The sequence below is a fragment of the Balaenoptera borealis genome (genome assembly GCF_965194805.1).
Source record: "Balaenoptera borealis genome assembly, chromosome: 13".
Taxonomy (NCBI): Eukaryota; Metazoa; Chordata; class Mammalia; order Artiodactyla; family Balaenopteridae; genus Balaenoptera; species Balaenoptera borealis.
In genome coordinates this window covers 7,034,367-7,058,268 of record NC_138870.1, presented here as the reverse complement: position 1 = coordinate 7,058,268, position 23,902 = coordinate 7,034,367, and the positions used below count along the sequence as shown (strand labels likewise).

At 49.7% G+C, this 23,902-nt stretch overlaps 1 protein-coding gene across 2 annotated transcripts; it reads left to right on the top strand.

Annotated features, from left to right (window-relative positions):
• Positions 1 to 8,521: 8,521 nt before the first annotated feature.
• MLF2 (myeloid leukemia factor 2) lies at positions 8,522 to 13,141 on the top strand. Of its 2 annotated transcripts, none has more exons than XM_082349847.1 (9): positions 8,522 to 8,692; positions 9,272 to 9,349; positions 9,600 to 9,726; positions 9,983 to 10,018; positions 10,653 to 10,706; positions 11,099 to 11,227; positions 11,392 to 11,551; positions 12,143 to 12,355; positions 12,599 to 13,141. In XM_082349847.1, exons 2-8 carry the CDS (start codon positions 9,300 to 9,302, stop codon positions 12,328 to 12,330), a joined length of 744 nt encoding a protein of 247 aa, XP_082205973.1. In that variant the 5' UTR covers positions 8,522 to 8,692; positions 9,272 to 9,299; the 3' UTR covers positions 12,331 to 12,355; positions 12,599 to 13,141. The 2 variants fall into 2 exon arrangements, with proteins under 2 accessions (XP_082205973.1, XP_082205974.1); XM_082349848.1 differs by having other exon boundaries at positions 8,524 to 8,692; positions 9,118 to 9,349.
• Positions 13,142 to 23,902: the final 10,761 nt, after the last annotated feature.

Sequence of the window (23,902 nt, the reverse complement as noted above, 5' to 3'; positions counted from 1 at the left end):
TCTTTCTCATTCCTCTGCTGCCATCTTCCCCAGCCTTTCTGGATGATATCTGCTTCTTTTGCAGGGGGTTCCAGCCCACACTGTTCCACACACCCTCAGCTCCTCTCCCTCAGTCTCGGTATCTTTGGGTCATTTTGAGAAGCTTGGGGTTTCAGGAGGGGACAGGAGGCCTGGGGTGTGTAGCAAAGGTCAGGAAGGTGGATGGAATGGAAGGCTAGGGTTTGGAAAAAGATATCTTTGGTGTATGTGCACTCCTGTATTTGTCTATCATTAGTCTTCATCTTTTTATCATTTTCATTTTCTTAATAAAAAAAGACATAACTGACCAATCATCACCATTTAGTCTTTGAGTGCTTAAGTACCCCATCTTTTGGTCCCTTGGTGTCCACACCTCCTAATTGCTCTTTCGACTCTTCTATCAGTTTCTCAGTCTCTGTCTCCTCAAAAATCTTGGAGCCCCACCCAGGTTTCTCCTTGCCGACTTCTGTCCATCTTTCTCTGAGATCTTTCCATCTCTGTCTCTGTTTCTCTTGACATACTCGCTGATGTCTTTAGCGATCTATGACCCTCTCCATCTCTCTACTCTCTTGCTTCATTTATCTCCCTCTCCCCCCTCCTCCCCCCCCCCCGCCCAGTCTCCCAGTCTCGCTCCCTCCCCGTCAGTCTCTTTCCTCTCCCTCCCACCCTCCTTTCCTCTTCCCCCCTTCTCCACCTAGCAGCCCCGCCTGCTGTCTCGGACACCCTGCTGGGCTCTTACCCTGTTGCCCTGGTAACCGCCCCCCACTCCGGTCATCTCCACTCCCCTCCCCCCCTCCAATCACCGCCACCAACAACCTCCATCCACCTTCCTCCTATTTTTCCTGAGAGCCAATAGAAACTCTGTTGCCAGGTGGAATGCTCATTTGAATTAGCCAATCCAGGAGCCTAACTGCTTGCCCTGCCTTATATGGGGATTTGAGGAGGGCCACTCCCCCCACTCCAGCCCCACAGGGGACCAGCCCCTCCACTGTCCTTTATCCCCGCCCTGGAGAGAGCCTGGGACCCTCCCTCTCACCCTTTTATAAGGGTCTGGCTTCCCATTTCCCTAACTGGGACCACCGGGGTTAGTGTGGGCTGTGGGTTGGACTGTGGGCTGGGCCTGAGGGCCGGGGGTGGGAATGAGGTGTGATTAGGGAAGGGGAGGCGGAGGGAGCCGGGAATTTTGCCCAGGGAGGGGTGTCTGGGAGCGGAGGCAGCTGCAGTGGAAAATTCCAGGGAGATGGAGAGGCAGAGAATGGGAATCCTGCCCCAAGGCCCAAGGGAGAGCCTTGAGAATCTAAGAGTTTGGACTCTAGGGTCCGCAGGGACCAAAGGAAAAAGTAGGAAGCAGGAGGCCTGGATCTAATTCCTTCCTGCATGGGAGAAGCACCCCTTAGCCCTCGCTCTCTGGTTGGACAACACATGTCTCCTGAAGTCTTGGCTTCCTAAGAAGAAAGCTACACACTTAGGAAGAATTTGGAATGAGTGGGATGCTGAAAGCCCACCCCCTATTCCTTGGGGTTGGTCTCTGGGCCTCTGGGGCCAAGAGTGTTAAATGATGCCAGCCTGTGTTTACTACTTTCCAAAGAATGATTTCTGAGGCCTTGTGGAAGCTTGCCTATTCCTAGAGTTCTTTTAGTCCACAATTCAACGGAGAATTTTCCACTGGTTGAATGGGGAAACCTGTGCCTTCTTACACATTTTCTGGAGGTGGGAAAAGGAAGGCCAGGTGAGAATAGGGGAGGCCCGAGCCCCCGTGGAAACTATGACTTCGGACATCCCAGCAATTCCCTCACTACTCTGTAGAAGGTGTTCAACTCTATAACTATTCCATCTCATTCTTAAGTGAATTTTTCCCCCTCTTCAGCTTCCTGGGTTTTTTCAGTTTGCCTCTTTATCTGATAGGTTAAGTGCTGAGGAAGGCGTCGTTAGCTATCATTCAAGGATGGGAGGACAGAAACCTGAAAGTTGGGCCTCTCCACTCCTCACTATACTCTTCATCCCATTCCGCTCCCAATGACCTTGTTGCTATTCCTCATTTTTCCTTTGCTTAAAAAAAAAAATCTTTTCAAAACTCAAGAGAGTAGAGAGTTGAGAGGAGATGGATTCCTAGATTTAGTTAGGCTGGACTCCATCCAATAAAATTTTCTGTGATGACGGGAATGTTCTATATCTGCAGTTTCCAATACAGTGGCCACAAGCCACGTGTAGTTACTGAATACTTGAAATGCGGCTAGTGCAACTGAGGAACTGCGTTTTTTACTTTAATTTTAATTAAATTTATTTATTTATTTTTTGCCTGCGTTGGGTCTTCGTTGCTGGGCGCGCACTACTCTTCCTTACAGTGCGTGAGCTTCTCATTGCGGTGGCTTCTCTTGTTGTAGAGCATGGGGTCTAGGCGCGCGGGCTTCAGTAGTTGTGGCTCATGGGCTCAGTAGCTCGCGGCATGTGGGATCTTCCAGGACCAGGGATCGAACCCGTGTCCCCTGCATTGGCAGGTGGATTCTTAACCACTGTGCCACCAGGGAAGCCCCTTATTTATTTATTTTAAATAGAAGTCTACCTCATTCTTTTTTATTTTATTTTATTTTATTTTATTTTTCTGTCATGCTGCACAGCCTGTGGGATCTTAGTTCCCTGACCAGGGATTGAACCCGGGCCACAGCAGTGAGAACGCTGAGTCCTAACCACTGGACTGCCAGGGAATTTCCAATTTTAATTCAATTTAAATAGCCCTAGTGGCTACCATATTGGACAGCACCACTTCAGACCTTGGCCCTAAACTGCCTTTTCTTTTTCTATCTCGTTTCTTGTCTCCATCCCCAGTGTTCTGTACATGGAAAGTCAAAAGCAATTCTGGCTGCCATGTTGGAAGGTCACCTGGGCCACTGTTGTCATGTACTTTACCACAGGTGCATGATTGCTCAGGATTTCCACATTTTCACAGATGAAACAGACGATGTGGCTGACCCAGAGTAGAGGAAAGTGAACGTGAAAAGGCTAGGGGAGATGGGACCAGGAGTGACAGCTAGAGGCTTATTTTGCCCAGAAGGTAAAAGGCTGAGGGAGGACTTAATAACCAGGAGGAGGTTATTCAGTCAACGGTGCCAACTGAACCCATGCAGGTGGCTCAGGTCTCAGGGGTCCTGTTCTCACTCAGTCTCCCTAAGCGACTCCATCATGCACCTCCACTGGTACAAGTCCCACTGCCAACGCACACTTCAAGCCCTGATGACTCTCAAACCCATATCTCCAGCGCCGGCTTCTCTCCTGAGTGCAAGTCATGACTCCAATTCCCTTCTGTCTTCTCTCCCTGGATCCTCCACAGCGCCTCAACCCCATGCCTTCCAACTGCAACTCCCCCATTTTTCTATTTCAGTTAAAGATCCTGTCCCCCACCCATTCATTCATGCCAAGGGGTCATCCGAGACGCCGCCTCTTCCTTCCTTCCCTAGATCCTTCACATTTCACTTTCTAAAGGTTCCTTGAGCACCTCCTCTTCTCTCCAAGCCCAGTCCTGCCCCTGCTCCAAGGGTCAACATCACTCACTGACTTTACGCTTAATTAATTTGGGTTTTCAATCATGATTTAAGAGTTGTTGTATCTTCAGCACCTACCGCTGTACCTGGCATATTGTAGAAGCTCAAAAATGTTTGCTGAAATGCATAAACTGCCTTTCTGCCTAAGATACAAATAGACTGTTGTCATCTCCCTCCATAAAACCTTCTGATAGCTTCCCCAGGCCTATAGGATAAAGTCCAGAAGCAAACCGAGCCCTTCAAGGTCAGGTCCCTTTTAACCTCTGTAGCCTTAGCTCTCACCAAGTTTCCCTCAAAAGTTTTGCTGCAGCATTTTTTTTACTCCTCATAGTTCCTCCCCAGTGGGGCCTACCTCTGTGCCTTTGCATTGATCTCACCTTCCGCTTGAAATGCTCTCCTGGCTGCCCTACCCCACCCCCCAAGCCACTCACTCCCCCTTCTGAACCACTTTCGCCCTTTTAATATACATCTTCCTATGGCGGCCTTCATCCCAGGATTATCATGGATTCCATGTTGGCCACCGTCACCAGACTGTGAACCCTGTTGGGCAGAGACCATGTCTTACTTGTCTTTTCATCTCCAGCACCTTGCACTGTGCCTGGCGTATAGTAGGAGCTCCATAAATGTTTACTGACAGGAACTACCACACAGGTAGCACAAACTTCAATCCTTAAAGCCCGCGTTAATCACGAGACATCACGCTGCCTCCTTGGGGATGCCTTCTTGAAATGATCAACAGACTACAGGAAGTTCTTAGGACTTAAAGCTCCACTGCTAATGCCAACCGTTAACACTAGCATACCTGCCCAAGGTGGTCAAACATCTAATATCTTATGGTCGAACTAGGCATGGGATTCACGTATTCCTGTTGTCCTCCTCCTGCTTTGGGTGGCTAGCTTCTAAAGGGAAGACTGTCCACTCAGTTATCCTGTGTAACCATGGGGTTAGGATCACAATTTCAGCCAGACACAATTTCCATATGTTCTCAAGCTAATCCTATATGCACACAGTACAGTGTGGCAAGCAGAATGGTCATTTATTTCTCATTCAGTTGCCCAGGTCAAAAAACCCTGGGGTCATTCTTTTTTTTTTTTTTCTTTTCCAGCCATACCTTGTGGCTTGTGGAGATCTTAGTTCCCAGACCAGGGATTGAACCCAGGGCCACAGCAGTGAAGGTGCCAAATCCTAACCACTGGACCACCAGGGAACTCCCCCTGGAGGCATTCTTGACTCTTCTCCCTTGTACTGCATCCAACCATCAGCAAATTGTTAACTCCATCTTCAAAACATACCTAGAATCTGACCATTTCTCGCCTCCACTGTTTCTAACCTACTCTAAGCCATCTGGATTATGGCTACAGCATGCTAGGTCCTTCTGTTTCTGCTGTGGCCCCCCCCCCCAATGGTCTATTCTCCGTACAACAGCCAGAGTGGTCCTTTGTAGGTCTTACAAAGTCCCACGGGATCTGGCTTCCTTTTTGCTCTGTGCCTTGTTTCTCACTACTGCTCTTCCTTTCATTCACATCAGTCTAGGCACATTGGCTTCTTTGTTCCGTGAACACACTAAGCATACTTCTGCCTCAGGGCCTTTGCACTTGCTTTTTCCTCTGCCCAGAATGTCTTAACCCCAGTCGGCTTAAGAGTCACCTCATCAATGAGGCCATCCCTAGTCACCCTAAAAGCAACCACCACCTCCCAGCTGCTTGCCTGTTCCTCTACCCAACTTCCAACCTGCTTTATTTTTCTCTCTGTGTATCACTATATCTCCAGAGCCAGGAACAGTGCCTGACACAGTAGGCATTCAATAAATATTTGTTGAATGGATGTGAATATAAAACAAACTGAAAAGCTGGTTTTTAAAAACATGTTCCTGAGTCATTTTTCAATCTCACTCTGATCTGGTGTCCACTATACAACTCAGTCTCTCTACCTGGGGCAACTTAGTGCTAATTGTCAGGGTTTATCTCCCCCCCCCCCATACACATGCACATACACATACACAAATCACATCCATTCACGTTGGCTCAGGCTGGAATCCAGTGTCCCCTAACTCCATCATCGCCCCATCCTCACTCTGCTCCAATAGCCAACTGCCCTGGGATTGCTCCAGATGCGTGAGCTCACATCTAACAAGGGCCCCTTTTCTGTCCCAGCTCTACTCTCTCAAGGACTTCCTGACTTTGGCTCCATCAGATAAAGCAGTGAAGAGAAACCACTGTCTCTCTTCCTTCCCAACAATGCTTATCCCCTTTTGAGTTCAGCCTCACCCATGGCAGGGCCCACCCTCCCTCCTACATCTTATCATCTACAGGAAACTCTGATGACTGAGGAATTTCTGTTCATCAGAATTCACTGGACAGAGATGTGAGAAAGGAAGGAAGGAGGGACAGAGGGAAGGAAGGAGGGAAGGAAGGAAGGAAGGAAGGAAGGGGGGAGGGAGGGGGAACGGAAGGGATGGGAAGGTGATGGAGAAGGAAGATAGACACAAACTGTGTCTGGGGGACAGAAAGGTTACTTGTAAAATTACATTCCTTCAATTCCTGGAGCAGATGGCTGCCTATATGGTCCATCGCTGGGCACTCTGAAAATGAGCTCTGCATTTCCTCCTTCATCCCCATCTGTTCAAGGATCTCTTTTTTTTTTTTAATTTTATTTATTTATTTTGGGTGCATTGGGTCTTCGATGCTGCACGCGGGTTTCTCTAGTTGTGGCGAGCGGGCTTCTCATTGCAGTGGCTTCTCCTGTTGCGGAGCACGGGCTCTAGGCGCGTGGGCTTCAGTAGTTGTCGCACACGGGCTCAGTAGTTGTGGCACGTGGGCTCAGTAGTTGTGGCTCATGGGCTCTAGAGCGCAGGCTCAGTAGTTGTGGCACACGGGCTTAGTTGCTCCACGGCATGTGAGATCTTCCCGGATCGGGGCTCGAACCCGTGTCCTCTGCATTGGCAGGCGGATTCTTAACCACTGCGCCACCAGGGAAGTCCCAAGGATCTCTTTTTAACCTGAGACAAAGCCCAGGTCATAGTTAGATGCTAAACTGTAATTTGTAAAAATATTCCTAGGAGAGGTAATTGATTTAAAATCATGCAAAGGTAAAAATGACTGATAACCAGATTTTTTTTTTTTAATTTTATTTTTTTGGCCACACTGTGTGGCATGCGGGATCTTAGTTCCCTGACAAGGGATCAAACCCGTGCCCCCTGCAGTGGAAGCGCAAAGTCTTAACCACTGGACCACCAGGGAAGTCCCTGATATCACATTCTTAAGTCTTGGAAGGAAGAAGAGAAAGAGCTCTAGACACCTAAAGGCAGAGGATACCAGGTAATGGGAAAAGACCAAAGGAGGAGGCTAGAAGCTAAGGTGCATCTCCTATGCATCTCTGCGGAAGGCTGGACATGAAATGAGGAGGGAGAGGCTGGAAGGTAAGGCCCACTCTTCCTTGAGTCTGGGCTGCAGAACTCTCCTGGGACAACTCTTGATCACATGTCAAAATGCTTTTGTTTGGGAGCAAGAGGAAAAGGGGCACTTGCATGGCGGCATGTTTAGAGATAGAGCATCTGGAAGATAAAAGATTTTACTAAGTCTCTTCCCCAGAAATATCAATGGAAAATACATTTTCTTTTTTTTCTGTCTTTGGCTTTAGCTTTGCCAGTCTGCCAGCTTCTAATTTCTCTCTGTTCCCCTCTGTCTCCACTATCGTGTTTTTCCTCTTTAATAATGATCAAGTCCAAAGAAACCTGAGAAGCCCCACTCCCACCACCTTTTCCTGAGTCACCAGGGACCCCCTTCACCTTCTTCCCCAGGGAAGTGCTGGGGATGGGAACAAGTCTCTCACTGTCGGGCCCACAGACGTCAGGCCCGCTAACGTGGCTAGCGGCCAGTGTAAAGAACCAGGAGAGCTGGAGTCTGGAGGGGTCCAGTCTAAAGTCCACCCGGGACAGTCCAAATCCCCTGACACCCAGGGGGAGGGCCCTTCTCTCCAGTTGGGCCAGATTTTATGCAAGACATTTAGTATGTCAAAGTGTCAGTCTTTGGCCTTCGAGTCAGGTCTCCTGGGCCTGTCTGCAACTCTGCCCCTGGGTGAGCTTGGTTAATGGAGCGCTCCACCCCTTTCTTCTCCCAAACGTTAGACCCTTGACCTACCTACCTACTTGACTCGAGGCAAGAAAAGATCAGTGCGGACTGGGAGCTCCTGAGGATACAGGAGTTAGAGATGAGAAAGCGGAGATTGGCATTAAACGAAAAGGTTTCAGAACTAGGGCCTCTCCCCAGTGTGACCCTTCACAGCAGGGTAACTGAGGGGGGGCGGTCCGGGAGCCTCGCCAACGCCAGTTCCCAAGGGGCTGCACTTCTAGCCTGGCCGAAGAGCGCCATCTGGCGGCCGGTCCCCAACCTGGATTCTCTTTGCTCCAGCCCGAGTTCTCGAAGCCAGAGGAAGACCTGGGCAGAACTGTCACCTCCTCTCCTACGTCACTACGAGGGCCCCGCCCCTGCCTGGAACGCGCCTCCTCTCGAGGGGACTGGCCCTAGCGCCTCCCCCGTAGAACTGCCGCCCTTCCTCCCTCTTGGGATGAAAGCTTCCCGGGTAGAAATCTGCTTATTGCTCCCCCAGGGATCCGCCCCACCTTGTGGGGCCCGTGAGGAGCCCGCCCTCCCCCATGGAAATCTGCCCGCGTCCTCTTCCGTCTTCCTCCCCTCGCGGCGATGGACTCCTCTGCTCCTCCCTCACACCCTTACAGGGAGCCTCCTCCAGTCCACAGGACCCAAATCCAGGTTACTAACGAGGCCTCCCCTCCCCTGGTCCCGGTAGACCCCGCGACTCCCAGCTCCGCGGCCCGGGAGCCAGCCTCACGCGCGCGCGCGCGCGCGCGCCCCAAGCCCGCCCGTGGGCGGAGCTCCGCGGGCCCAAGGGGGTGGGCTGTCCCGTCGTGACGTCACTTCCGCCCGGGCCTGGCCGGGGCTCGGGCTCAGTGGGCCGAGGGGGGGGCACAGAGGTGGCAGCTGTGCGAGGAGGCGGTGCGGGAGGCCGAGGAGCTCACGCCCGGACCAATTCCGCGTCCGGGGCCGCAAGCCCCGATCCTGCCGCGCACCGAGAGGCGAGACCGGCCGGATGGGCCGCTGAGTCCGGATCGGGGACCGGTGAGGCTCGAGCGGAGCGGGCAGCCGGTCCGGGGCGGGAGAGGCCTGTGGGGCTGCAGGGTCCCCGGGAGCCTGGGTTGCGGGGAGGGGAGCGGGTCAGGCCTGCCTCTCCTGCTCGCCCGGCAGGGAGGCAGGGCTTGGGGGGGTGCCGCCGCCAGGCGCCGAGGGGACGGTGAGGCCCGGCCGGGGGAGGCCTGGCCGCGGCCGGGTGTGAGGAGGGGGTGGGGTGGGGGTCATTAATGCGGGCGGAGGGCCGGCACTGGGGATTCACCTGCGGAAAGGTGGCGTCGGGGGAAGGGGAGTAGGCTTCTGGCCAGGGCTTTGGGAAGAGGATGGCTCTGAATGGGGGAGGCAGAAAACAGGCTTGGAAAAATTTTCCATGGTCCTCCTTCGGGGAGAGGTTTGAAGAGCTCTGCTTTCCCTAGAGGGTGATGTTGAACACCTGCAGAAGGGTCTCCCTGGAGTTTGGGGGGCCAGTTCCAGTATTTGGAAGGGGACCATGCGCTGAGAGTCCCTGCCCTGAGCGGGTGTGCGAAAAGCCTGGCCGCCTCCGACATTTGAGCCTCCACATCTTCACAGTGTGGAGCCCCCTGGAGCTAAAATCAGGATGTTCCGCTTCATGAGGGACGTGGAGCCTGAGGACCCCATGTTCCTGATGTGAGTATCCCCTCCCCCTCCTGCTCTAGAGCACGCATCCGCTCCACTTCAGGTCTCTGACTAGTTGAGCCAGACATCTGGGCTCCCGTCGCGGGCACTGATCACAACTTGGTGGCCACTCAGCCCCAGCTCAGACTTCGAGGAGAAATCTGTGCCACTGGTTCCCTATGGCTCTTCTTCGGGGGAGGGGCGGGTGGGAGGTGCTGACTGCTGGCCCTTCTGCCACCCGCACTGTATACTCCCTGCACAGGGACCCCTTTGCCATTCACCGTCAGCACATGAACCGGATGTTGTCGGGCGGCTTTGGATACAGCCCCTTCCTCAGCATCACAGATGGCAACATGCCAGGGACCAGGCCCGCCAGCCGCAGGATGCAGGTAATGGTGCTGCAACAGACCTGAGACCCGAAAAAAGGTTGGAGCATGGTCAATAAAGTGCTTGATTTTTCTTGTACAACGGCCAACTTAGCAAGTGGAGTGCCTTCTAGGAGTGGGGAAAGGGGTCTGGAGAAACAGACTTTGTGATCCCCTTTTGAGAGGAGGATGGTAAAGCAACAGAGGCCATGGGCTTGGTTTGGGATGGTAATGAGATAGGATGTAGTCCCTAATTTTTGTTCCTTACGTCTTCCTGTAGGCTGGGGCTGTCTCCCCCTTCGGGATGCTGGGAATGGTGAGTCCTCATCCCCTTGCGTCCTTCCATCTCAGACATGCTCTATACCCTTAGATATTACTTCCAAATGTGCCTCTCTGGATAGCCTTATGGGTAACCCTAGAACCCTCATGTAGTGTTCACAGAGCTCTGGGCCTGCTGTGTGCTGAGTCCTATGAGTTCACGATGGTAACTTACTGGCTCCTGTACTTCTAGGAGCCGTACCCATTAGGAAGATATAATTGCCTGATATAATTGTTCTTTTGAGGAAGGAGGTGCTGTTGAAAGGCGAAATAGAGATGGCTTGTAGAAGATTTTTCTACAGTTTCAGGACCAACCCCTTATAGGTTAAAATCCAGTGATATTGGCTTGCTTCCTAAAGGTAGGAGGAAATAGGGCAGCCAGGAGAAGGAACATGGGATCAGAGCAGCCATAGAGACTGAAGAGGAGGAGGGCAGCGGCATACAGGAAGAGAAGCATGGAGAGAAGCACGCCTCTTCTGGTCCTGTTCACGAGGAATGAGGAAGAGCAGCTGCTAGATGTGAAGGAAACGGAGAGAGGGAACGTGTAGCTATGTAGCCCGTGGGAGCCTGAGCGCGCCCACCTCTGATCGTGGCCCTGCTTCCTGACTCTGTGTTCCATCTCTTTGCTCCAGTCGGGCGGCTTCATGGACATGTTTGGGATGATGAACGACATGATTGGGAACATGGTGAGACTCTTGCCCCATCCCATCCCCTTCCCTGGCCCTGTTCCCAGTGATGGCTGGCAACACCTTGAGTCCCCAGAGGCGGGAGTGGGGAAGGGCGTACTTGTGGAGCGTGCAAGCTGGATAAGGCCGCTGGACCCGGAGAGTGCGGGTTCCTGAGTGGGAAGCAGCAGTGCACCTTATGAAGCGTGCAGTTAAGGCTCCATCTCTTCAGGTCCTTCTGGCGTATTGTTGGACTCAGAGGAATTTGGGGGGTAATGATGAGTCCCGATGTTTTGCTGGTTCTCACGTTTTATGAGAAAGATGTGGGCAGGCACAGGCGGCTGAAGGGAGGGATCCCTTCTCCGGAGGCGAACCCCTCCCCACACAGCCCTGCTGTTCCCTTCCCTCCTCAGGAGCACATGACAGCTGGAGGTAATTGCCAGACCTTTTCATCCTCCACTGTCATCTCCTACTCCAATACGGGCGCCGGCGCACCCAAGGTCTACCAAGAGACAGCAGAGATGCGCTCGGCCCCAGGCGGGGTGAGTTGGAGGGCTCCTCCTATCCCAGAGGAGGCACGATCGGATGGCCCCCACAGAAATCCTGGCTGCTTTTTTCAGGATTGGGTCCCGGGCGACCTTTCTGGGCTGGTGTGGCCGGGCTTTGGAAGGAGCCGCTCAGTGTGCCACGCTCTGCCTCCCCCCAGATCCGGGAGACTCGGAGGACTGTACGGGACTCGGACAGTGGGCTGGAGCAGATGTCCATCGGACATCACATCCGAGACCGGGCCCACATCCTCCAGCGCTCCCGAAACCACCGCACGGGGGACCAGGAGGAGCGGCAGGACTACATCAACCTGGATGAGAGTGAGCCCCCCTTCCCGCTGCTCGGCCTGCCCGCCTCCTGGCCGGCAGCCCCGGCCCCGGCCCCGTGAGCTAGGCGATAGCGGCTTGCTCTCCCTACCTCCGTAGATACTTCTTGGGCAAGGTTATGGATGAGCCCCACGTTCTTAACTCACTCGGAGCCTTTTTGTCAGCTTAGGGCTAAGTCAGTGCCGGCAGTGTCCTCACCGCGGAGGGCAAACTTTGTCACCCAAGTCAGATACTGATAGTAATCTACCCGTCTCCATCTGGATCCGGTTTTTTAGTTCTTCTTACTTATTTTTTTGAAGTCAACAAATATTTATTAAATACTTCCAGTGTGCGTGGGACTGCACTAAGTAACTAAGTAATTATCCCATTCCTGATTGCCTCCATGCTTCCAGGAGCCATGTTGAATCCAAAATTGCTAAATAAGTCGCTTCCCTTCCCCAGCACATCCCCCCACACAGCCTTTCAGCCTTCGCCCTGGGTTTTGGTCGTAGAGCCTGTGGCTCACGGCCCGCGTCTGGCCCCGGGTCTGCCCGGAGAAGCCAGGCGGTACACAGGTGTCGTGTGTGGTCTCCGTGTCCCCCCCAGGTGAGGCCGCGGCCTTTGATGATGAGTGGCGGAGGGAGACTTCCCGATACCGGCAGCAGCGCCCCCTGGAATTTCGGAGGCACGAGGCTTCAGGCGGTGGGGGACGGAGGGCTGAGGGGCCTCCCCGCCTGGCCATCCAGGGACCCGAGGACTCCCCCTCCCGACAGTCCCGCCGCTATGACTGGTGAGGGCCCCGGGCCCTCGGCCTCTCGTGTAAGTACTGAGGGGGCTGAGGCCTCAGGCACGGGCGGGGGCGGGGAGCGTACGGTGCCCGGCCCTCAGCCTTGAGGCAGAAGCAGCCCACGTGCCCAGCAAACACCGCCTTTGACAGTGGAAGTTTTAGTTGGTACGGAAAGACAGAAGAGTGTCCTCACCGGAATAGGGGATTAGGCACCACCCCTGGCTTTTATATTTTGTCTTTTTTTTGACTTGTGCTCATCTCTTTTCCCCCTCCAGGTACGGGCTGAGAGGCTGAGAAATCATCCCCTGAAATAACTTTTCCTCTTCAACTCCCACTCCCAATTTAATATTAAATTAACAGGCCAGCTGGCCCCCACCTCTCCCTGGGGGTCTCAGCGAGAACCTTTCACTGCCCCTTTACCTACGTTTTCCTTCTTTAATCTCCTTACCATGATGACTCCACTTCTTCTGTATCCACTAACTTGATTTTTCACTTTGCTGCCCCATCTCTGAAACTCCTTCCCTTCCCCATTCTACCCCTGCCATGCATCGAAGGGGCTTTTGGGGTGGGCTCTGGGTTTAGGGGCCTCAGCGACCCTGGATCTTTGCCCACCTCCTCCCCAGATTCCCCGCTGCAGGGGCCATAGCCCTGGTCCAGGGCTGTGTGTGGAGGGAAGGACCGGTTCCCAACCGAGTCTCCCTTCCCAGCCGCTACGCATCATAAAAATCTGCCCCACATCCTTCTCTGCCTTTATTTTTTGATTTGTGCAGCTTGTAACTAGGTGTTTATGAAATAAAGGAGAATGGAGAAAAGACCAAGTAGGATTCTGGCATTACTTTTTTTTTTTTTAACTTCTTTTACTGAAGTGTCGTTCATCTACAGTGTTGTGTCTGGCTTCACTTTTGCTCTTTTCCCTGTTCAGTTTCAACCCTCCTGTCTCCTTCTGGTCACCTTACCTTCCCTCTATCTCCATGCGTGGCCTTCTTAACTCAAGTTCAAGCCCAGCACCTCAGTGGTACCGCAGTGGGGCTGTCAGAGCTCTGGTGGGTGAGAAGCCGCGGAGGATGCGGCCAGGCTGGGCCGGGGGTGAGACCAGCGGCGGCTGTCCTGCCAGCTCCCTCGCTTTCACTGTACCTTCACTCGTCAGGGGGATTACGGGGCATACCTTTAGGCGCCTGAGGAGCTTTCTGCCCCTTGTCCTTGGGCTTCTTTCTGGCCTGGACTGTGGGCGGGAACACTTGGGGTGCAGAGCAGGAAGAAGCCCAAACAACCCCACTTAGGTCTTCAGAGGAGGGGAACTCGGGTCAACAGCGTTCTTCAAACCCTCCAGGCCCAGTTGTTGAGAACTTGAGCCCAGGGAAGGAGACCAGGGAAGAAAACTAGCCTGGAACCTGAGCAGCACTGGACGGGCACGAGGCACTCAAATTTCTCAAGACGCTCCTTCCTGCTCGACCCGGCTCAGCAAATGGGTCGCTCTGTTCCTCCTGGGGACTCTTCAGTGATGGCAAGTGCTTGTGAGAGTCCGAGGGCGGTTTCTGCTTTATAAACATCTTCTGTCCTTGTCAGTTGGTAAATCAAAGGCAAAAACAGCCCGCTCGAGACCCCAGGTCCTCTCAGGGAAGGGGATTTTCCCCATGTCCTTGATGGACAAACAGATTGAAGAGGATTTGCCCATCCTGATGATGTAGAAGCCATAAGGAGCAGAATATAGAAATCAAAAAGGGTCTGAGTATCTATAGGGTTTATTTCTGGGACATTTGAAAAAAAAAATCACACGAGCCAAAGCGTTTCCAAGGGATATATATTAACAGTCTTTGTAAACTATGACATCACACAAATGTTTATTTTTGAATTTTTTTTATATATATATATACACTCATGTATGTCAATGTGTGTATCCATCTATTTATTTGTATTTATATATTTATGTTGTTGTTGTTATATGCCTTACCATCTTGACTTCTGTATAAGGTCAGAAGTCTGGCTCCACGACGCAGCCTGAGGGGTAAGCATCAATCTCTAGCAACTCTGAATATTAAAGATGGTTATATGTTATGTTGATCAAGTCAGAAGCTACTCTTCTGAAAAAGGGACTGTTTGATTTGCCTTTAGACCAAACTGAAGAATTCATGTATTAGAGCAGCTCTAACTCATGTTATGCTGCAATGAATTAAAGATAAATTTAAATTTAAAAAAAAAAAAAAAAGGATTTGTCCAGTCGCTCAACAAGCAGAGACAAAGGTGAGCTTGGCAACCAGGCACTGACGTCCTGTCCAGGGCAGGTACTGAGTCTTAGTAAACAGGCCACTAACGATGCACCACCAGGGTCAACGGAACCAACCCAGTGGCTAAAAGACTCCAGGAATCCCAGAAGTCAAACAGGCAGAGAGGATTCCTCTCCGCCTGGGTCCTGAACTGTGGATGATGGAGCTCGAAGGGTCCACAGCCCTCAGCTTCCAGTGTAACCTGTGCTCTGTCCAGATTGCACACAGTTCCTTCCTCTGGGGGTGGGAGGGGCTGTCGTCAGTCTCTTCGGCTCAGCTCTGCCACCAGCCCAGTCATGTGTCCTTGGGCAGGTCCCTCCCTTCCCTGGACCTCGGCTGTGGGGGTCCCTTCTCACGACAGCTCAAGCCCGACCTCTCAACCTGGATTCCATTCCCAGTGCCCGCGCTGCTGGGCACAGTTCGGAGTAGGGGCTGGAGCAGGACAGGGGCTGCCCTGGTTTCAATCCAGGTGAGTCATAAAGTGCTTCACAAGCTTTCCCATTTAGGTCCTGGCCTCAGACACAGAAACCAATCAGTGTTCACCCCTGCCTCTCTGCTCTTGGGTGAGGACCACCCTGGGCCTGTGACAGTATTTTTCAGCAAGGGTACGTGGTGGGACATTGGGTGTTAGCAAAGTTGAGTGAGACGCTCTAGAACCAGCCCCCTGGCCCTTTCCTGACCTGTCTACCATGTGGGGTGAGAGCCGGGGAGCAGACGCAGGAAAGGACTCTCAGGAAGAATGCTGACACTTTACTTCCAGGTCAGCCGTGCGGAATGGCCCCGCCTCATTCACAGTGCCCATCCACAACCCCCCTCCCGCCCAGTCCTCTGCCTGACAGGTGTCCAGGGGACATGGCCAGTCTCACTTGGACCATTTCCCCCACCCCAGAAAATTACAGGTTGGGAGAGGCTGATACTTGGTGGGAGGCTGTGAATTAGAGGAGTGAAATTACGACTACAGACTGGTACAAGCAAGCCCGGGCCCCGCCGCTTACCTCTGACCCTGACGAAGAGTCTTAGTCTCTCAACGTTGGTTTCCTGCTTTGTAAAATGGGCCTTTTTCTAGGCTCTGGTGGCAGTGGGGACATGGATTCATACCTCAGAATTATGAGAATTAGGTGAGTTAGTACAGAGGAAGCATTTGACACAGTGCACAAGATGGATGTCTGATTTCGCCCCATTACCCTGCCTCTGTCCTGCACCTTCAGTGCTCTAGGGTGGCCCTCATGCCCGGTTCCATCCTCAGGACCCCTGAGATACCTTCAGACACAGCCTCGAAATGGTCTTACTGGCTTTGCATCAGCCTCCGTTCTCCCAGCTACCGACTATTATCTTTCACCCTTTCATACTTCACAGACCAACATGTGGAAGTGTTTGGGGTTGTGCAGACCCAGTCCTGCTTGCAGTTTGGGAGTTATCCCCTCCTAAGGTAACAGGGCCTCAGTCCTAGTAACACCCTTTACCCAATGCCCCCTTCCTCTGCCCAGTGCCCAAGTCCTATAAACAGGTTACCCAGAGAACCAGGAGCTGATCCACAAGAAGAACCCAGGGTCTGGTCTCCCAGCCCCCATATTCCAAGTCCATTTAACTCCGCAGACCTGTCCTGCCTCGATGCCCTGAGTTTTAGGAATGGGTCATTCCCACGCTGAGGGAGCAGCAAGGGTCAAGGATTCCTTCTCCCAGGCCACTGCAGTGGGTCGGGGTAAGAAAAAGTTACCCTTAACCTCTCTCCCTCTTAGACATCAGTGGGTTCTTCAGACAGGAGAAGCAGGAGCCAGATGAGGCGGCACTAGGAGGGAGAGATGAAGACGGGACGGTTGGGCACAGGAGGCACCAAGAGGTAAGAAACGAGCGCGGAGACGGGGCACAGGGAGACACCTGGTGTAGCTGCTCCCCGAAGGAGCCTCCCAACTAGCCTCCATCCCCAGGGAGAGCCTGCGGGGGGCAGGGAGCTGGCGTGGCTTAAGGGAAGGGTACCTGAGGGGCCAGGGATGCAGAGGCTGGCAGAGCTGTGGTAAGAAGATGGGCCTGAAGCTCCTCTGTGCGGAGTGCTGACGGGCTCTGAGCCTTCCCAGCCTCAGTGTCTGGCCTTAAGCAGTATCTCCAGGGGGACAGGGAGAAGCAGGGAGTCCTTCCCCTTCTGGGCTCCGCCCCCCTCCCCCCCCACACGCCCCCGCCCCGCTCTGGACCATCCCTGAGATGAGCTGGGTCAGCAGTCAGGGTTGCTTGAGCTTTCTCTGCCTTTTGTGATTCTTCTTCCCTGAAGACTTATCTTGAAGATGGGAATGGGGTGCTGCCCTAGTTTCTCCCAGCATCCATCCCATCCTCTTCATCTCCTCTGTCACCTGCCACCTGGATGACTTGCAGGTTCTGAACAATTATCCCCAAGATGTTAGTGTCCTCCAACCGGGAGACCAGCTAATTGTCTGAGGGTCTGCGGCCAGGACATTTGGACACATGAAGCTGGAAGATGGGAGAGAAGCGGGCATGAGAAAGGGCCGCAGAGGTGGGATTGAGTCTCTAAAAGAAGGAGCAGAAATACCCTGGGAAAGGTCAAGGTGACACTGAGGTGGGAAATGGTCTGATGAAAGTAAACAAAGCTAGATTCTTAGAAAACCACTGGTGAGGGACTTCCCTGGCGGTCCAGTGGTTAAGACTGCACTTCCACACGGGGGGCACAGGTTCGATCCCTGGTCAGGGAACTAAGATCCCGCATGCCCCACAGTGCGCCATCCCCCCCCCCCAAAAAGAAAACCACTGGTGAACTTAGTTAAAGATATCCTAGATTCGGGGTGGGGGGAATTCCCAATTCACAGGGAATGTGGCACAGAAGGACAGAAGCTGATTCTCAATACAGATAGAACTTAATTCAAGCAAACCCAGTATACGATATAAATAACAATGTTAGAGTTGAAATAGACCTCTGAGATCGCCTTCTCTGGACGTTCCCCAAAGTGGCAGCAGATCAGAACCCCAGACCCACTAAAGCAGAATCTCGAGGTTGGAGAGAATTCCAGTGCAGCTTAGCAACGATTACAGATGCCATCCAAACCTGCTCCTATTTTATTGCTAAGTGACAGGTGACTTGTTGAATATCATACAGCTACCTAGCAGCACTCAAGAGCCAGGACTCAAAGTCCAGACTGACACAAATGATACTAATATGCTGTATAGCATGATTCACCATGGGGGTCCTTTAAATAGAAAGTTCCTGGATGTTTTTTTTTTTTTTTTTTTTTTTTGGCCTTGTGGCATGCAGGATCTTAGTTCCCTGACCAGGGATCCAACCTCTGCCCCCTGCATTGGAAGTGCGGAGTCTTATCCACTGGACCTCCAGGGAAGTCCCCTTTGATGATTTTTTTAAAAATATTTATTTGTTTGTTTATTTTGGCTGCACTGGGTCTTAGTTGCGGCATGCAGGATCTAGTTCCCTGACCAGGGACTGAACCTGGGCCCCCTGCATTGGGAGCGTGGAGTTCTACCCAGTGGACCACCAGGGAAGTCCCCCCACTTGATGATTTTTTAAAATTTCAAATTTATATTAACATTTACCCAAGTAATAGCATAGTGTTTAAAACGATGGATGCCAGTAGCCCAGTGTGTCCGTTTTCTTCAATATTTTTTTAACATACAATAAAATTTCTGTGTGTGTGTCTTTGAGTTTGAACACGTGCAGCTGTGTGTAAGTGTCACCACAGTCAGGATCACAACAGTTCCATCACCCCCAAACCCCCTCCTGCTGCTCCTTTGCGGCCACCCCTCCCTCCAGTCCTAACCCTTGGCAACCACTGATTTGTTCACCATTGCTATAGTTGTGCCATTTCCAGAATGTCACATAATGAAATCATATACAGGCATACCTTGTTTTATTGTGCTTTGCTTTATTGTACTTCACAGATACTACGTATTTTACAAATTGAACATCTGTGGAAACCCAGCATCGAGCAAGTCTGTCGGTACCATTTTTCCAACAGAATTTGCTCATTTCATGTCTCTGTGTCACATTTTGGTAATTTTGGCAATATTTCAAACTTCCTCATTATTATTATATTTGTGATGGTGATCAGTGATCTTTGATGTTACTATTGCAAAAATATTATGAGTTGCTGAAGGCTCAGATGATGGTTAGCATTTTTTAGCAATGAAGTATTTTTTTCTTAAGATTTAATTGTTTTACTTACTTATCTATTTATTTATTTATGGCTGTGCTGGGTCTTCGTTGCTGCGCGCAGGCTTTTCTCTAGTTGCGACGAGCTGAGGCTACTCTTCGTTGCGGAGCACGGGCTCTAGGCGTGCGGGCTTCAGTAGTTGCAGCACGCGGCCTCAGTAGTTGCGGCTCGCAGGCTCTAGAGTGCGGGCTCAGTACTTGTGGTGCACGGGCTTTGTTGCTCCGAAGCATGTGGGATCTTCCCAGAGCAGGAATCGAACCCCTGTCCCCTGCATTGGCAGGCAGATTCTTAACCCCTGGACCACCAGGGTAGTCCCCAGCACTGAAGTATTTTTAAATTAAGGTATGTACATTATTTTAGACATAATGCCAGTGCACATATAATAGACTAGAGTGTAGTGTAAACATTACTTTTGTATGCACTGGGAAAACAAAAAATTAATGTGACTTGCTCTGGAACCAAACCAGCAATAAAGGTATTGCCGGTGGTATGTAACCTTTTGAGAGTGGCTCTTACACTCAGCATAATGCCTTTTAGATGCACTCACGTTGTTGTGTGTATTAATAGTTCACTCCTTTCTATTGATGAGTACTATTTTACTGTGTGTTTATAGTTTACCTGTCAAAGAACATTCCAGTTGTTTCCAGTTTTTGGCAATTATGAACAGGAGTGCCATAAACAATCATGTACACGTGTGTGAACATGTTTTAATTTCTTTAGGAGTGAAATGGCTTGGGATTGCTAGGTCACGTGGGTAAGTACATATTTAACTTTGTGAGAAAATGCCAAACTGTTTCCCAGAGTGGCTGCATCATTTTGCATTCCCACCAGCAAAGTAAGAGAGTTCCAGTTGCTTTATATCCTTGCGAGCAGTTGGTATTGTCAGTTTTTATATTAGGTGTGTGGGTATTCTTTTATTCACAGTGAGATATTTATAGACATCTCACCATGGTTTTAATTTGTATTTCCCTGATGATTAATGATGTTGAACATCCTTTCATGTGCTTATTTGTCATCATTATAGCCTCTTTGATGAAGTGTCTAAGTCCTTCAGTCATTTTTTTCAAAATTGGGTTATTTTCTTATGGTTGAGTTTTAAGAGTTCTTTGTATATTCCGGTTAGAAGTCTTTTGCTAGATAGGGATATGCAAATATTTTCTCCCATTCTGTAGTTTATCTTTTCCTCCTCTTGGTGTGGTCTTTTTCAAAGCAAAAGTTCTGAATTTTGATGAAGTCCAACTTACCACCTTTTTCTCTTACGAATCATATTTTTGGTGTCATATCTAAGAACATTTTGCCTAACTCCTGGTAACTAAGATTTTCTTCTGCTATCTTCTGAAAGTTTTATAGTTGTACATTTATATTTACATCTCTCTTCTTGGTTGTGTTCTGGTAGCTTGTAACTTTGATTTGGTCCATTTCATCTAAGTTGTTGAATTTGTGTGTAGAATTATTTGTAGTATTCCCTTACTAACATTTTAATGTCTGTGGGGTGTGCAGTGATATCTCCTTTTATTCCTGATATTGGTTATTTGTATCTTCTCTCTTTTCTTTCTTTCTCTCTCTCTCTCTTTCTTTTTGGTCACTATGGCTAGAGGTTTATCAATTTTATTGATCATTTCAAAGAATCAATTTTTTGTTTCATTGATTTTTTAAAAAATATTTATTTATTTATTTGGCTACATCAGGTCTTAGTTGGTGCGTGAGGGCTCTTCGTTGCGGCATGTGGGCTTCTCTCTAGTTGTGGCATGTGGGCTCAGTAGTTGTGGTGCGCGGGCTTACTTGCCCTGCGGCGTGTGGGATCTTAGTTTCCCGACCAGGGATCAAACCCGCGTCCCCTGCATTGGAAGGCGGATTCTTAACCACTGGACCACCAGGGAAGTCCCAATTTTTTTCTTTTTTGGTTTTCATATTCATTACATTCTGCTCTTGTGTTTTCCTTCTACTTGCTTTCTGCTTATTTTTGCTCTTCTTTATGTACCTTCTCAAGGTAGAAGTGCAGATTGTTGACTTCAGACCTTCTTTACTAATACAAGAATTTGATACTATAATTTGTCCTATAATCACTGCTTTAGATGCATCTCATATTTTGATATTTTGTATTTTCCTTTTTGTTAAGTTCACAATATTTTCTAATTTCTCTTGAGACCACATCTTTGATCTCTGGGTTTAGAAGTGTGTTGTTTAGTTTCCAAGTGTTTGGCAATTTCCCTGTTATCCTTCTGTTATTGATATCTAGTTTTAATTATACTATGGCAGAAAATATACTTTGTATGACCTTAAGTCTTTTAAATTTGCCAAGGTTTGTTTTATGACCCAAGATGTAGTCTATCTTGGTATAATAAATGTTCCAAGTGCACTTGGGGGAAAAAAAGTGTTTTCTGCTGTGTTGGGGGAGTGTCCTATAAATTTCAGTTAGTTCCTGTTGGTTGATGGCATCATTCAGTTCTATATACTTCCATATATTCACTTATTTTCTGTTTACTTGTTCTACTGATTACTGGGAGAGCAGTTTTGACATTTCTCTTTTACTATAATTGTGGATTTGTTCATTTTCTCCTTGATAACTATCAGATTTTGCTTCATGTATTTTGAAGCTCTGTAGTTAGATACAGAGACATTTAGAATTATGTCTTCTTGGAAAACCAAAGTTTTTATCATTGTTTTTCAATGTTCTTCTTTATCCCTGGTAATTTTCTTTGCTCTGAAGTTAATTTGTCTGATATTACTATAGCCGCTTCAGGTTTCTTTTGATTAGTATTTGCATGGTACATCTTTTCCCATCCTTTTACTTTTAACCCACCCGTGTCATACTTAAAAATGGCTTTTTTGATGGCAACATATAGTTGTACCTTGGTTTTTTTAATCCATTTTGATAATTTCTGTCTTTTAATTGGTGTAGTTAGGCTACTTATATTTAGTATAATTATTATATTTGGATTTATTTCTATCAATTTATATGTATCTGTTTGGTCCTGTTTATGTTTATTTTTTTTTAATTTATTTATTTTTTTATTTTTGGCTGCATTGGGTCTTTGTTGCTGCGCGCAGCCTTTCTCTAATTGTGGCGAATGGCGGCTACTCTTCATTGCGGGGTGAGGGCTTCTCCCTGCGGTGGCTTCTCTTGTTGCGGAGCACGGGCTCTAGGCGCTCGGGCTTCAGTAGCTGTGGCTCGAGGGCTCTAGAGCGCAGGCTCAGTAGTTGTGGCGCATGGGCTTAGTTGCTCCATGGCATATGGGATCTTCCCAGACCAGGGCTCAAACCCCTGTCCCCTGCATTGGCAGCCTGATTCTTAACCACTGCGGCACCAGGGAAGTCCCTGGTCCTCTGTTTATAATTCCACTATGTCTGCATTCCAGCCTTCTTTTGGTTTATTTGGATACTATTTAGTATTCCACTGTATCTAGTGATTTTTTCACTAATTTTTAAGTGGTTGCTCTAGGGCAGGACTGGCAAGCTTTTTCTGTAAAAGGCCAGAGTGTAAATATGTTTGGGCTCTGCAGGCCACACAATATCTGTTACAACACACAATTCTAACACCATAGTGTGGAAGCAGCCACAGATGATATGTAAATGAATGAAGTATAACTATGTTCCAATAAAATTTTATTTACAAAAACAGGTAGTGGGCTGGATTTGGCCTGTGGACTATGGTGTACTAACCCCTGCTCTAGGGATTATAAAATACATATGTTCACAGTTCCCTGAGAACTTGTATCTCACCAATTCCTTTTAAGTGTAGAAACTTGACCATCACCCAGGTCCCTTTACTTTCGTTCCTTTGTGTTGTGGTTGTCACACGTATTACACCTAAGAGACTGAAAACCCCATTCAGTTAAGCTGTTTAGGTGAGATTCATGCTCACTCTGCAGGTGAGCCCAGGAATTCACACAGAGCTCAATGGGGCTGTTCTTTTTTTTTTTTTAATTATTTATTTATTTATTTATTTATTTTTGGCTGCGTTGGGTCTTCGTTGCTGCGTGCGGGCTTTCTCTAGTTGCGGCGAGTGGGAGCTACTCTTCTTTGCGGTGCTTTTCATTGCGGTGGTTTCTCTTGTTGCAGAGCATGGGCTCTAGGCGTGCAGGCTTCAGTAGTTGTGGCCCACGGGCTTAGTTACTCCACTGCATGTGGGATCCTCCCGGACCAGGGCTCGAACCCGTGTCCCCTGCATTGGCAGGCCTATTCTTAGCCACTGCGCCACCAGGGAAGCCCGGCTGTTCTCTTGATTTCCCTCCTTTCTGCAACATCCTGACACTTTCTGGTTCTCTGGGGCTTCCCTTCCCAATCTTCTGGCCCAAAGTCGGGCCTTTAGTTTCTCTACTCTGCTGGGCATTTCTCACTGTGTGTCTGGGCCAAGCATCAAGAGAACAGAGAAAGAAAAAAGCAGAGGGGATTTGCCTCACATTTTTAGGACCAGAGCTCCTGTGGTCAGAGAGAAGGGTTCTCCTCCCTAGAGTTAAGTGCCTGCCAGGCCACTGTTGCTGTCATTGTGCTGCCGCCGGTATTCGCTGGGGCTGGAGGTGGGAGAAGGGAAAAAGAAAAACAGGGGATTTCCCCACTCTCTGACCCTTAAGAGTCCCTTTCTGCTCCCTAGATGTGCAATAGAAGACTCCAAAGGGAGCTCTTTCAGTTCACACCTCGTGTACACGTCTAGGTTTTGGGCTGTCTTTGAGTCCAATCTGGGCAACACTGGAGGGGGGTAAATGGTGAACTCACCACCGGTTTAGTGGAACTTTGAATTCGAGTGGCTTGCAGGACCCCAGTTCCCCGACCAGGGATTGAACCCGGGCCCTCGGCAGTGAGAGCATGGAGTCCCAACCACTGGACGGCCAGGGAGTTCCCTACCTTACTATTTACCATAGAGCTCGGATAACTGCTCCGTGCATTCTGCCCAGTAGCGTGAGAGAGACAGGGTGCTGTGTGCCTCCTCCGCTTAGGATCTGTGTGACCCTAGGCAGGTTACATAACCTCTCTGTACCACTTCTGTCATCTTTAGAAGGGGATAATGGTGATATTAATCTCAGAATGTTGTTGTGTGTATTAAATGAGTTTATATACATGAAGCACTCAGAACAGTGCTTGATCACAGTAAGCACTTAATAAATATTATTAGTAATAAATAATATTATTTATTATTAGAAATTAT